We start from the raw sequence: 15,215 nt of genomic DNA on the forward strand, positions 1-15,215 counted from the left end.
GCCAGTTGTGGGCCCATTGTGCTAGGTGCTGTACAAACACAACAAAAAACATCCCTGCTCCAAAGAGCTTGCAGTCCAAGTAGATGTAGCCCTGACCCTGCCGAGACTGGGCAAACTGACCAGATGGTTTAATCACAAGCATCATGAGTTCCATCTCTCGTGCTATGTTAGCAACAGGAAGGTTTCAGAAGCTTCGGGAGTATAGACACCCTTGTGATGTTTGTTGCTGATGGATATAGTGGGTAGGGTCGCACCCTCCTGTTTGGGCTGCTGCCCGAGACTGAATCTTGGAGACCTTTAAGATTCAAGCTAGGTTTGCATTGTTTCCACCCTGGCTGATATTTTTCCAGGGTGGGGAGGAGCATTTGGGTTTCAATTCTTCACCAGTTCAGTGGAGCCGCTCATCCTGTCTGCAGCTCAGACCTGTTCCCACTGCAGGGGGAAGAGAATGTGAACTTCAACCCTAAACAAAGAGCCAGAGACAGGAAATACCAGGCTGTGCGAGGTTGGAAGCCTTTGGTTAGAAGAGGGAAGGGAAATCACTCCTTCTGGGCCTATAATTAGGCTGGGAAGGATTAGTTTTGATTTCAACTGATACTTAGAAATGAGTATCCATATTAGTCGGTCTGACTCTCTTACTAGCTGGAAACAAACCAAACCCTGCGATATAATGTTTGGAAGTGGAGTTTCAGTAGCCGAATTGCACTGGATAATGCTATTTGATTATAGCATTTAGTTCGTGCTCGCTTGGTAGATTTAATTATCAGCAAGCATGGGCACCGCTTGTCTATCTTTTAATGTCCCCTTGGTACATTTCATTTACCTGTCACCCATTTAGATTTCTAATACTTCCGAGACTCACTGTAACAAACATGGGGCAGAGGGAGGGCAAGGGGAGGGATGAACGGGAATGGGGAGGAGAGGAGAGGGGAATTTATACTCCGGATAAGATCACTCTAACAAGAATGGCTCTGTGTTGCAACAACCTTCTGGCTCAGCTCTGGCTCTGGCCCCAGGTGGGTTAAGCAGTTTCTGTTAGAAACTTCTGCCCATTGCTCACATAATTCAGCACCATCCCGCTGCAAGTGCATAGATGCCGCTGCTCAGGATGGTGCTGCATAAACACATGGGAGAGCCGTGGGCTTTGCGGGGACCCCAAGAGAACCTGGCCAGCAGCTTCCGCGTTCTAGACTGAAATGAGATTAGGGTGTGATGGTCTGGACTCTGGGGCCAATTCGTCTCTTGTACACACGCCACTCCACCTAAATCAGGACTGCCAGGGAGAAGATGCTCATGTGGTCAAGGCACCGGATTGTGGGTTGGAGGATCTGGGAGCTTTCCTTTTTCTCTGCCACAGACTGGCTGTGTGACCTTGGGCAAATCTCTCTCCCACTCTGTACCACTTTCCCCCTCTGGTAAAGTAGGGGAGAACAGCCTCGTGGGGGCGTTTGAGGCCTGTTTACATGGTACCTTCCCTCCAACGACCTCCAAGCGCTTCACAACTCTTCATGAAAGGGTGGAACGTGCGTTAACCAGGGGCTGGGCTGGCTTGTGCTCCGGGCCTGCAAAGCGTGTGCCTGTCCTGGCAGGCTGCGGCAGCTTTGGACTATCTGGTTACTGTCTTGAAAGTTTCTTTTGTAATGGTCGTTAACTCAAGTGAACACGCAATGGGAAACAGCTCTGCTGGGCCTGAGTTCCCCTTCCACAGCAGTGATCCACGTGAGAGCCTGTTTAGAGAGCATTAAGACTGGCACGAGTCGCAGCCTCTGCTGTAAACACATCTGTGTGTGTGTGTGTGTGTGTGTGTGTGTGTGTATTTTGTTTATCCAGCGCTTCCTTCTGGGGAGGCGCTCTATGACTCTTCCTGAGCCCACCACTGCCACTCTGCGGCTGCGAAATGGGGACGTTCCAGAACAAAATGAAGCACGTGGCTTGATAGCCTTTGTAGCCCTGCCAGCCCAGTGCGCTGGCTCTGGGACACTCGTTCGGTCACCTCGGCTGCCAGCCCAGCTCACGTGCCGACACTTGCTCTCCATGGCATTGCAGGGGATCCTGAGGGCGGCTTTTTTCTTCTTCTCTAGCTGTTCAGTTAGTGCCAGCCACCTTTGTCGTCTTGTTGTAACAGCGCTGTTCGCGCAAGAGCCTCCTTCTCTGCAGCCAGACCACCTTCCGGTCCAGAACAGTCGCCTCGGAGAGTCAGAGGAGCGACCCGATGCATCTATTGTAACTTCACATCGCTGCTGGAAACCTCTCTTCTCCCTGGCCTGCGCCTCCTCATTTCTCTCTCCCTCTGTTCTCATCGCCTGGCTCTGGAAGTGGGGTATTTGCAATAGCTCAGTATAGCGCTTGATTGGAACGATCAGAAACTCGCTGTCAATATTGGTGAGTTCTCGTAAGAGAAGTGGAGGCTGGTGGGGCGAGCCTGGCCTTTGGAGTCAGCATGGCTTGTACCCGTCAGCACATGCAGCGGTGCAGGTGAGAACAGGGATGTGGCAGTGCAGCCTTGCTAGGTAACGGTAACTCAAAGGCGTGCCCAGAGGATCATGCACTCAGCTGCTGTCCCAATGAACAGGCCTTCTGTTCTTGAGTCCCGTTCCAGCAGTCTCCTCCACAGGACCTGCATTCAGAGCTAGAGGTGGGTCCCAAGTGAGTTAAGTAACTTCTCTGGATGCCTACACCCTCTCGCGCATGCTTGCCCGCATGGTAGGAATGCTGGGGTCTCTGGGGAGAGCTCACAATGCTGATTAACTGGTAAAGTGCAGCCACAGGAGGTGTGAGTGAATGGGGTGTCCAGAAGAAGACAAGGAGCCCAGCCATGGATGCTGGGCTCAGGGAACCAAAGGCACCCTACTTTCTTGTTACAAGATAACCTCCCTGACTGGGTCTACAGTAGCTTCTTTTCCCTAAGATTTCCAGCCATTGCTGTTACCAGGGCCGGCTCCAGACACCAGCGCACCAATGGCCGGTTTTGTAAGCTCTTTGGGGCTGAGACTGTCACTGAGTTTGTACAGCACCTAGCACAATGGGGCCTGACTTCGATTAGGTGCTGCTAGGTGCCACCATAACAAAGGCTCAGTGATAGATGGCATCATGATCGCTAAACGCCTGCTGCTTTTGGAGCCCTGTTCATCGATCATGCTCACCGCTGGAGTCGTGACGGTGGTAAAGTCTAGGATGGACAAGACAACTGTATGTTCCACCCTTAATAGAGAGAGAGAGAGAGAGAGAGACTACACAACTGCGGTATTAGTGGAATTCACCAGCCTTTCACTGATTCTGATATGGGGTGAAGAGAGCTGGGGTTGGGTTTGGGTCAGGGTGGAGGAGGATATATATATATATTTTTAGGATCCCAAAGTTCTTCACAAGCACGGAGTCAGATTTTGATCGGGTTTACGTTGGTGTAAAGTCTCCCCAGAAGTCTATGGCGTTACACCAGTGAGAGAGATCAGACTCGAACCCCAAATAAGCACATAGTGCTGAATGTCCAGTGCTGTAATGCAGCCACCTCTGGGGTGGAGGGCAACCACGTAATGGCACACTGTACACAATCTCATGGGGAAAGGGAACATCTAGCCCAGGTGACTCAGGCACACGCCTACTCTTCTGGAAAATGTTGTGGCATCTTTAATGTCGGGTGTAGAGCAGACTAGACAAACACGTAACCTGCGTGGTATGTATCCAGCTCTGTCCCGTAGCAGCAAGGATGTCACAATAGAGGGTGGTGCAGGTGCATGTTACAGTCTGCTCAGTGGGTGTGTTAAGCAAAATAAACAGGGGATGAATGAGACCCCTGTGAGGAACGAGGCCCCGGCATTCACTAGTGCTGGGTGCATCACCAAACGCGGATACATCCAGCCCTCCCAGTGAGTGCCGCTTAAAGGTTGCCTGTGTCATAAATCCCAGCTAGCGGCTGTGGAATGTCTGAGAAATGGAAGCGAGTCGCAGAGGTCAGGGACATGGTGTAACTTTAAAACCAGATGATTATATAAATAGGACATTCCACTGCTGATCTGCTGCGGGGAGATCAGTTTAGCTTCTCCTGGTCGCTGCGAAACCTCCAGCCCCCCCAGGTTCCAGAGGTGATTGCTGGCTTGCAGAGCCAAATCTTTGGCCTGATCCTGAATGGTGCTGAGTAGCCATCACGCTCATTGACTCCAGGTGCAGGGAGATCAACCCCCGGTACTTGGAGCAGGGTATGCGATCAGCTCTTCCTATGCTGGGAGCAGAATCTTCAGGGCTCAGCACCCACAGCCGGGGCCAGCACGCTGGGTGCTGAGTGCACGCTCCAATCTGGCCCTGATTGGAGGTGCTGATCCCTGGGCACTCTGGCCCCACATGTTTGGACCACTTGCTGCTTCGGGAAAGGCTGGCTTGCGGCTGTGACTTGGCTTCCAGTTAGTCGCCTGGTCCTGCAAGGATGGGACCCCTCCAGGAGGAAGCAAGAGGATTTGATTCACGAACAAACCCTCCGTTCTTCCCACCAGGCACCCGTAGGAGCAGTTTGAATTTCTCAGTGCTGTCCGCCTCCCAGCCTGCTTTTGAGATCCCTGGCTGGGCAGCCTGCCAGAATGACGGTGTCCCTGCTTAATGAGGCCCCGTGGATTAATGTGTCTCTAGTTGACACCAAGGCCTCGCTAAATGGAAATCGCAAGGAAGGGGGTGGAGCGGGGAGTGAAGCTGAGCTGTCATGTCCTGAGCTTGTAACTTGCCTTTTAAATTCAGATTAGCTCTGAGGTCTCTGCTCAGTAGCTCTCAGATTGTGTGTGGGGGGGAGGAGCATAACAGGCAGGCAGTGTTTGCCCGAAACCCTTTTCCAGGAAGGTGGGGTGTGAAGTGGCTTCTGCTGACTCACCAGCGCAGGTGGTTTATTACCTCACCTGGATAATAAAGGAGTGAGGATCTAGGGTATGAGCTGAGCGGTCCTAAGGGAGGAACCCTAGGAGCAGTCAGGGGCAGGAGGTTTGAGCTGAACACACAGAGTTTATGAAGCCAATCCCCAGCAAGAGAGTGAGTTTGGACTCTGCATATTGCGTCCTGTATTTGCAGAGCAGGTGGGAAAAGGTATCTGCCCCTAAGTGGAAAGCAATGATGCAAGACGTGCTGAACGTGCCATGTAAAAGTAGATGGGTAGGGGGACTGCAGCCTGAGAGCAGGACTTCTCAAGACTCTGACCTGGTTTCCTTTAGAGACAGGCTAAAGCCATGGCTACTGTGCTCTGCCCACCCAGAATGCTGCACATAATGTTCGTAAAACAGAACAGATTGCAGCTGGCTTCATCTTTAATACAGAGGTGCAGCGTATGGATACTACAGGTTCCAGCCTGCAATGATCAGTCTTGATTCAACAGGCATTTCACTCCGGTCAGAGTTGGAACGCCGCACACGGAGCCCTATAATGTTCGTGGGCCATTGCTCGGTATTAAAGATGACGTCTGCTCTTGTCGTCTCGTGGTATTTCAGTTCCTGATTGGGGATGTGCCGTAATTGTCTCCCTTTGTCACACAAGCCCCTGAAAATCAACTGCAGTACAGAGAGCTGGACTTGTTGGGGTCCCAGTGCACAGCCTTAGTCATCGCTGCTGTTGGCTGTTTGCCTAGACTGCCTGACTCCATATGTCTGAGGACTTGGGACTAGTGATGGCAACTTGTGGGCAAGCGGGTGGAGAGAAAGTAGCCAACCCGAGAGCTGGACAAGCTCAGGTGTTGGCAACATGAGACGCCACAAAACCCTGCGCCACGCTGCAGATCTGATGTACACCGCTCAGGCCTCGCTAGTCATTCAGGAGTTACTCCCTTGTATCTAGAGCTTAGAGACGCTTTACCAATATGGGCAAGCCAGCCAGGCCCTGCTTGTATTCTAAGGGGTGATGGGAAACTGAGCAGAAGCAACGTGTGCCCAGATGCTGTGTGCATGCGAGCGATCATGTGCTGTGGGTGTCAGGCCAACTGTGCTCACTAACAAATGAATAAATACGGCTTCTCTTGCTGTCCCTTTTCAGCCTCCTTGCTTGCGATGGGTCTCTAAAGCTATATCGCCTGGCTGCTCTTATCCCCTCTCCCCGGCGAAATTCCCTTGCTGAATCTCTGACCTCTCTCCAGAACTCCCTTGACTCGCCAATGTATTTTTTTTTTTTTTTTTTTAACTTCACAACCTGGCTTCCTCTTCTGGCTCATAACGGGATGGGGAGAAACTCATTAATGGTGTAAAAAGCAACAGAGGGTCCTGTGGCACCTTTAAGACTAACAGAAGTATTGGGAGCATAAGCTTTCGTGGGTAAGAACCTCACTTACATCTGAAGATGTAACCTGACTTGCATCTGAAGAAGTGAGGTTCTTACCCACGAAAGCTTATGCTCCCAATACTTCTGTTAGTCTTAAAGGTGCCACAGGACCCTCTGTTGCTTTTTACAGATTCAGACTAACACGGCTACCCCTCTGATCATTAATGGTGGTTGGATTTTAGGATTATAGGTCGTAGGAGTTGAGAGAAGAGGAAGATCTTGATCTCGGCGTACACCTGTGGGGTTTAGTCCCCCTGCAATATGCTGAAAACAGAGACCTAGGAAGGCAGTTGCCAAATAGTCCAAGGGAAGTTCACGTCCCATTTGCCTCTGGAAATTGCCTGACTGGCCGGCGTTCCCGCTTTGACTGTGCGGAGACATCCTGACTTGGGGTCAGAGGGCCCAATCGGCAGTTTGGCCTGTAAGGCTGGTGGGGCCGATGAGCTGTAAGCGCTCACCAGAGGCCATGGCGTGTTGTCTTGCGGTGCCTGTTTCCAGCACTCGGCAGAGTGGTGCAAACTGGAAGCACAGACACACACTAGGCGTGTCTAGATCCTGGGCCCTTCCGGCACTTCCTGCTTAGGCTGAGATTCAGCAAGGTCTCCGGTCTGCCCACACATTCTCTCGGTGAGAGGAAGCATGGCGTGGTGGTTAGAGCCCAGGGGTGGAAGTCAGGAGCTGCGTGTTCTGTGTCTAACTCGGTGACTTTGGGCAAGTCTCTTAAGCAGGCTCTTTCTGCCTCAGTGTCCCCATCTTCAAACCTGGCTAACACTGAAAGTGCTGCCTGGCTCCGTGTTCACAAAGCGCTTGGAGATCCTCAATATTTGGGGGGCATTTTTAAATAATTAAAATACTGAATTCTTGGTTCTTCCTGACAAAGCAGAGAAATGAGTATCCCTATAAAGCCAGTGGAGGGACCTGGATTTGATGATACCGGGGAATGGGTGTGTTTGGACCTCCCCCACCCTAAATCCTTAAATATGATCTGCCCCCATCATTCAACCACACCCTCCACCAGCCTGCTTACACGGCTGGTGTCGCCTCCGCCTCTTTCCCTCCCCTGTTCCTGGTGTGGGTGACTCTGTGCCATAGGACAGTGCCATTAACTACCTCCTGCAAGAGAATGTGTTCATTCTGGCCGGGGGCGAGGGGGTAGAGGGATGTCAGGCCCCAGAAGTCTCCTGAATCCCCTGTTCAGTGTGTTAAATGAGCCACCACAAAAATATTTAAAGGGTTCTGTTAATGGGCTGCAGCACCTCTTGAGTAATTATGGTAACTGGCAGCTGCAGGAAGGCGGATCAATTATCCTTCAGCTGTTTGCAGCAGCCCATTGTTTGTTTGGTTGGTTTGTTTTGTTTTTATAAAATAAGCTTGGGGTTCCAGCTGATCCCCTGCTCTCCCCAATGTAAACTATTGAAGCACGTAATTGCACTGCTGTCTGTCTGCCCAGGGACAAACGCCTGGCTGGACAGACACTCCATGGAATAACTTGCACTTATCTAGGGCCTCTGAGTGCTTTGGGATCCTGAGGGATCAAATTATAGACGTGCTTGGCTGGGGCAGGGGGAAAGTGGCGGCAAACTGGCGCTTGGCATGGGCCAGGGGACTGCTGGCCTAGGACCCCAGGGCAAACCTCTACTGTTACAGATGATGCTGTGAGATCGTTCATGTGCATGCTCAGCACGCAGGGATGCTGGTTGTAAGATGTCCTCTGAAGGATGTCTGCACCGTGTGAACTGCGCTGATTCTCCTTTAGAAAGGAGGAGAGTAGAATTTGGGGTCCCAGGAAATCTGGGCATTCCACCCTCCTGTTGCTGGCCCCACTCCAGGCTACCAGGAGAGTGAGCTTGCCCTGATGTGGGGTGGCTACTGTGGCTCACGACACGTTTAGGGAGACTGGAGTAGCTATTCCGGAGTAATCCGCTCCACACTAGCTATTCTGGTCCAGTGTCCCTGTGTAGACAAGCCCTCGGTGGTCATCTATCACAGGGCACACCTCTGGCTTTTCATGACTTGGTGGCATTTTTTTGGTCGAAGACTTGCAGGAATCAATAGCAGGTCACCACAGGAGGTGGCGGATTTGCTTTTTTGCTCCAAAATGAGGTGCTGTCTCATGCTTGGGCATAGTGGACCGGGTTCTGTGTCCCTGTGACCAGTAGCCACTGGAGTCTATGGACACTGACTGGCTATAATGGTGACTCATGTCCTGTGCCAGGGGCTGCTGTTAGTGGTCTCCTACTATAATCCCAGGGGAACCAGTGATGTTAAATTGGCTGTGACTACTTTAAAAGCGGGTGTCCGGAATTATGGGGTCTCAATAGAAGCCATGGCCCATGGCCCCCTCCTCCCCACTCTTTGGCTTCTGCTTGGTCCCGACGAGACCCCTATCTCCCGGTGCATCTCTGAATGGCGGTGGGTATTGGATCACCCTATGGGGAGGGAAGGGCAGGGCTGGCCACATCTGGTGGAATGTGGGTCTCTCGAATGTAGGCCAGAAAGTGGCTCTCGGTGGCTAGCACTGAAACCCGGCTCCTTTCTACAGGGGATCTGGTACATCAACCTCCGCACCAAAGGGTTTGTCTGAACATTGTATCCAGCTGGGTCTGGCCTCAGCCTGCACGGGGCATCTGCTGTAAATAAACACTTGGGTTTTAAAGAGCCACCACCCATGTGCATCGCATTCACGCCACATCCCATGAGTGCAGGGCTGACCTCAGAGGGGCTTTGCGGCTCTGGCTATGGGGCGGTGCTCTGAGCACAGACGGTGACAAGCCACCCTGCTAGAGAAACTTACTCACTCCTGACTACTGAGGCGCCACCTAAAAGCTGCTCCTCCCAATACCTGCCTGGGGGTGTGAGGGATCTTGTTCGGAGGGTGTATGCAGTGGAGTGTTCTCGCTGAATGTCCTATTCCATAGTCTATGTACCAGGCCTTGCGTTTCCATGCACTTCTCTCCCCCCTTGGGCTTTTAATCCTTGTTACTGTCGAAAACCCCACTTGTTTGCCTTATGACTAGCTTACCATTAACCTTTTTTACTGGCTCTCACTACCCACCTCCTTGAATTCGTCACCTTCTTAACTGTATTTTCTACTTCTACTTTTCCAAGGTACTTGGAAGAAAAGTGCAACTGCATGATGCATTTTTTTTTTTTTTATTGAATTAGCCAGTCTATTTACTGTTGCTATAAAACCCTGGATAATGACCCTAGAGGGAATGTTGATCACTGAAGCAATCTCATGGATAGAGCAGGGGAGGGGGAAACAGGACTCCTGGGTTCTTTTTATGGCTCTGCCTTGGTCTAGCTGTGTGACCACAGGCAAGTCTCTTTAAGGGACACTGTCAAGTTAACAATTACCCTTTTATCTGACGTTTCATACCTAGTATTGATACAGGCAGCACCCAGATTACTAGAACTGAAAGAGTGGAGGAAAACTTCTGTCTGTCTTGGTGAATGCTGATCTGTTTTTTGCCCTATATATTTTGCCACTCAGTTTACCCTGTTGTTTGTTCCCACTGACATGTGACACACCTACAAGAAAGTTGTTTAAAAAAAACCTTAGTGAATATATTAAAAAGCTGGGGAGAGAAAAAGCTTGTGAGCAGCAGTAGCATTCAAGTTGGTGTTACTTTTTAACCTGTTCTGCCTCTGAATGGTGGTCCAGTGGTTAGAGAGCTAGCTTGGGACTCTGAAGATCCTGGTTCAATTCCCTGCTCTGCCACAGGCTTTGGACAAGTCACTGAGGTTATGTCTACACTGCAGTGTAAGTCCAGGGTTTGAACTGAGGCTCAAGTGTAACACATTGCTTTAACTCAGGGTCCCAGGACTGTGGGGGGGTCCAAGCCTTAGTCAAGCTGGGACCCAGGATTCAAACCCTATTGCTTTGCAGTGTAAGTACAGCCCCCCTGGACTCATGATCTGGGAGTCTGCCAAAAGTATCCCATGGACCAACTTTTTGTCCTCTGGACAGTCAAGTTTTCCCATGTTGCACCACGAACAAAGGGCTAGGGCTGCCACATATTTTGGAGGACGCAAGGAAGTCTGGGATAAGGGTGATTGGACTTGGGCCTGCATAATACAGTGTAGATGCTGGAGCCCCAGGTTGGGACCCAGAGTTCAACACTCCCTAACTTGGGGTTACAAATGAGCATAGATGCTCAAGCCCTAGGTTAACAAACCCATGATCTGCTAACTTGAGTTTTAACCCTGGGCTTACAGTGCAGTGTAGACATACCCTAACGGTGATCCCGTTAACCCAGGTGATCAGCAACTGAGTTAGCCTAGTTTAGGTGTGAGCAACCCCCCTGCAAAGCCATATCAGTGACTGCAGCCTCACTGGTGCTATTCTTCCCCATGTGTCGCTAGGACTGCTGGAGGTATATCCCATGGTGCTTTGTGCTGCAGTCAGCTGGGCTGCTGTATGAGTCTTTCCCAGTGAATTGTGGGAGGACTTGTCTGTCCTTCCAGACACAAAGAGGGGCATTCTGGGACGGCATTGGTGGATTATCAGCATTCAGATGGCTTAGCCTGAGTCCTCACTGCAAAGTGGGTGCGTCACTGCCAGCCAGAGTGAAAGTGGAACCTGGGCTCTAACCCACACCCCCAGCTACCCTGCTTAAAAGCACCACTAAACTCAGCTGAGTGGGTTTTGTGTGTGGCAGGAGCCTGAGTTAACTCTGCAGTGAAAACATATCCTTAGTCTTTGTGCCTCAGCTTCCCATCTGAAATATTGCTGGGGGGAGGCAGAGTCTATGGATTTAGGTCACTTACGCCTGTCTAATATCTCATAAATACTGATCCTTTTTGCTGACTTTCATTGCTGAGAACTTGGCTACAAGACTGAGAGAGAGAGAGACTCTCCGCAAGAAGTGCTTTTTGCTCTTGTTTATATTCCATGGGTCATAAAAATTCCCTTGAGACGTGAATTCTCTCGGATCGTTAGGCAAGCCTGTGTTTGGGATCACATAACAAGTTCTAACACACAGGAGCTTTCAGGGCAAAAAGCTTAGAAAGTTGAAGGCCGCCTAGTCCAATGGATGGGTCTTTGTACGGACAAGGATGACCTGACTCCTATTCCCAACACTGACCTGCTGTGTGACCGTAGGCCACTAACCTAATCTGTTGGCCTCCGATGCTATGCCTTACGCAGTTAGATTATAAATCCTTCTGGGTAGGGTGTGACTGTTTCGGGGTACCCAGGCTTGTGAGTCCCCTTGTTACCCCCTGCCTCCAGCAAAAGGGCGTCTTGCTTGTGCTTTGCTGGGTGTCAGCTCCCTGATACCACTAGCCTATTAGTCGTGCAAGCACACTCATCTGGGCTCTGCCAGCCCTCACTTTGCTTTGCAGCTTAGCAATAGGTGCGCCCCGGTCCCCGAGACCCTTTGAAGCGTTCCCCTGCGGTGTTCAGCCCCTTATCCACCCAACGCTCTCACAAATGCCAGGTCTGCAGTTCCCCAAAAGAACAATGTACACACTAACTTGTGTGAGTCAACTCAGGATCCAGCACCTTGGTTAATATCACAGCACTGAGATATATTGATAGTGAAAGCCACAAGTTTATTATCAGAGACTAAAGAGTCAGGAGATAATGAGTTGGAAACAAAGGGTTACTTATAAAACAAAATCAATAACGTGCTTTCTAGAGACTAAACTTAACTCACAAGTTACTCTCTTGTCTAAAGAAGCTTATCTCACCCTACGCTTGCTGCAGCATCTTCAACCAAGCTGGCTGAGATCCTGTTTTCATGAATGAAAATGCACTGCCCATTTACTTCCTAGGGGTAGGATGAGGGGTGTCATCTTTGCCATCTACTTATATCCCCAAAGCTCATAGTCTGTGCTCAGAGACAGGAGAACACCCCGGGGCTTGTTTTGCCTCTGTGCTGCTTCCTTGTTGACTTCAATAACTTCATATATAAATGGGCATCCACTGTCCTAGTTTACAATGTGTAATTTTCATCTGACAGAGAGACAAGTGAATAAACCTCTCGTGTCAGACAGAAAACCAGTTTCTCCACTTCTGCTGTGATAAGAATCTAAGAACATCTTTTCAGTATATACACATAAGTCCTTATATAGTATCTCTATATACATTTTACAATGAAATCAATGAGCAGTGTGACCCTGGCTTTCCTTGAAAACCTCACATGACATTCTTTGGTGAACCAGAATGTTTGGACCCGAATCAGCATATTCTTGTAATGTCCTTGCCAGTTGGCATTAAGGGGGTCGTGGGTCACATAGGGAGAGTTTCTCGCTATGTGTAGTGCCTTGCACCATAATATGTGATCTGTATTGGGGTCTAGGCGCTACTGTGATACAGATCAGTAAGTTGAATGATGCGCTTTTCTGGAGCGGGAGGGGGAATGTAATGAGCATGAGGATTCTGAAGGCAAGTGTGATGTATGAGGTGTTCGTTCGCACCCACTGGACTCTTCCAGCTCTAGGCTTTGGGGTATTTCTCCAGACTGAGAATCAAGAGGCCTGGGTTCTAATCCTAACTCTGCCATTGACCTGCTGTGTAACCTTGGGCAAGTCACTTTGCCTCTCTGCCTCCACCCTGTCTCTAAAAAATGAGGATCATGCTTACCTAGCTCTTGAGCTATAAGTAGAAAATGCCATGCAGTATAAGAGCTAAGCATTTTTTGGCATAGGGGCCAGAGGCCAGATCCCCAGCTGGCATATGTGGTTTGGCTCCCCTGAATTTGGTTTCTCTAACGTACCATCAATTCTCCTTCCTCCTCCACTCACTGTGCTGTGCAGGTCCCTCTGGAGGACCGCGTCATCATCTCGGGGAACCTCTTCCAATACGTGGAGGAAAACAAGAAGTGGCGAAACCGCTTCAGCGTTGTGCCGCACAACTACGGCCTGGTGCTGTACGAGAACAAACTGGTGAGGCCCTCGCTGCTTCTCCACCCCCTCCCCTTCCCTCTCTGCTTTGTGGTGGGTGTTTTTGTCCAGGAGGCCTGTTCAGCACAGGTAGCGCCTGCCAGGGAATGTACCCCTTAGAGCAGCTCTCCTCCTATCGAGGAGCCTTCAGCAATAGCTGTTCAAACAGCTCTTGCGCATGAATGACACTTAGCCAGTGCGCTCAGTGCACTTAGTGCTTCAAAGTACGGCCTCCATGAGCACGTCCGGTGTCTCCAGTTGAGAAATGGACTTAAGTAACCAGGCTGGAGTCACAGAGCTGGGGAACTAAAGGAAAGCTTTGAACAACTTCTTGGCTTCCTTTGGCTGCTGCACCCGTTGAAGAGCAGTCCTGAGCGCTGGGACACTCCCTCGCCAATGGGGACGGCTGAGCTTGAGATGTTGTGTTCCCCTGATGCAGTAGAATGCCCTGGAGCCCACTGATCTCCAGCATGGGACATCCCCTGCAGGGAGCAGTCTCTCTTATTGCACTTCTGTGGGAGACGTATCAAAAGACAACCACTTCCTTTCCCCCATCACAATCCTCCGGCAAGGCTGCAGGCATCTGCTGACCTGGTTACCTTTCACACCAGTGAGTATCCCACATCCACAGTAGGTTCCCCACGCACACGCAGCCACGTCACAAGAATCAGACGCTAGAAGATCAGTATGGGCAAGCCTTAGCGTATTAACCCGTGTCAAAAACGAGGGCAAGGAGCAAGGCACAGGTCTTGCCTTACAGGGTTTCAGAGACATGAGCTTGTTATGGAACCTGGATTAAGCAGCTTTGGGAACCGCTCCCACAGACTGACTCTCCTTCCTCTCTAGGCCTATGACAGAGGGATTCAGCCTCGAATAGTCCTCAACAGTGCCGGCTACAAAATCCTCACCTCACTGGACCAGTATCTTGACCTTGTCAATAGCAGTTTACCAGGTAAGTCCACCCTGTTGATGACCTCATCTCCCAGATGCTCTGCATGTTCAGGTGCAAGGGGGAGGGTGGGATAACGGAGGCCCCTCTATTATTCCAGGCTGGCTTACGTGTGTGTTTCCCTTCTCCTGCTATCCCAGAATGCTTTCCAACATCTATAGGACAGGAGCTGGAGGCGGACATGGATACATGTGATCTTGGTCCCCTTTTGAGCTCCTGGCTTCAGTGTTCTTCACAGGGAGGAATAGAGGAGCCAGAGAGGTGGCTCCAAAGGAAGTAGCGGGGAGACAAAGTATAGGTAGGGAGGAGTGAAAACATCCGGTGTCCCTTGCTGTACCATGAAGACATGAACACTCCTTTGTGTGGCATAGGCTCCCTCCCACACAAATGCCTTCTCACCCTCCTTGGCTCAGCTCCTTGAGAATGCAGTTTGGATTGTTTCCCCAGGGCCCTTGTTGTGCTGTCTCTGCTCCCTTCCAGGAAGGGAGCCTGTCACTTCGAGCCTCTGCTCTCCAGAGCTGGCCACTTGATTTCTCTGAAACCGTTTCACTTAGCAAATGAGAAACCTCTGGCCAAGTCTCCTCCTCCCATCCTCTTGTTTAGAGAGCGGTGAGGGGGCTGCGGGGGGAGGAGAAAACCGGGGGGAGGTGGAAAGAGGGCTCGTTTTCAAGGGCTCAGTGCCAGGTTTTCTAAAGCGCTTAGGTGCAGGTTGGGAACTGAGCAATGCTGAATATCTGATCACTGCAAGTTCGTCCCCTACAATCTCGAAACGAGCTGGCTTCGGTCGACTCAGATGGGCCATCCTGCTAGCCACCCGCTTGCAGCATCACTGGGCAGTCCTGGTTCTGGTTATGTGCATGGATCCCCCCCCCCCCCCCCCGATTTTTAAAACTAGGTTAACCTTTGGTGATTTCTAAAACCCCATGGAATGACCTAGTTTTTAAGGAGCAGGCTTGCGGGGTTGGGAGTTGGTAGAAACCCTCCCCATGCCTTGGCGAGAACACGTTGCCTTCCCACTCCAGGGGGTCTGTGGGGGAACATCTCTCTTCAGAGCAGAGCTGCTGCTGCTGCAGGGTGCAGACTGAGCTGCGCCTTG

The 15,215-nt window shown here is 50.8% G+C and overlaps 1 protein-coding gene across 1 annotated transcript in view; it reads left to right on the top strand.

The window, feature by feature from the left end:
• Positions 1–15,215, top strand: part of NIBAN2 (niban apoptosis regulator 2) — a 93,925-nt gene that overhangs the window by 47,946 nt on the left and 30,764 nt on the right. The window contains exons 3-4 of the mRNA XM_065418989.1: positions 13,045–13,173; positions 14,017–14,122. Of these exons, the coding sequence (XP_065275061.1) occupies positions 13,045–13,173; positions 14,017–14,122 (235 nt within the window). The remainder of the gene's footprint in view (positions 1–13,044; positions 13,174–14,016; positions 14,123–15,215) is intronic.

The sequence above is a fragment of the Emys orbicularis genome, chromosome 18, assembly GCF_028017835.1.
Source record: "Emys orbicularis isolate rEmyOrb1 chromosome 18, rEmyOrb1.hap1, whole genome shotgun sequence".
Classification (NCBI taxonomy): Eukaryota; Metazoa; Chordata; order Testudines; family Emydidae; genus Emys; species Emys orbicularis.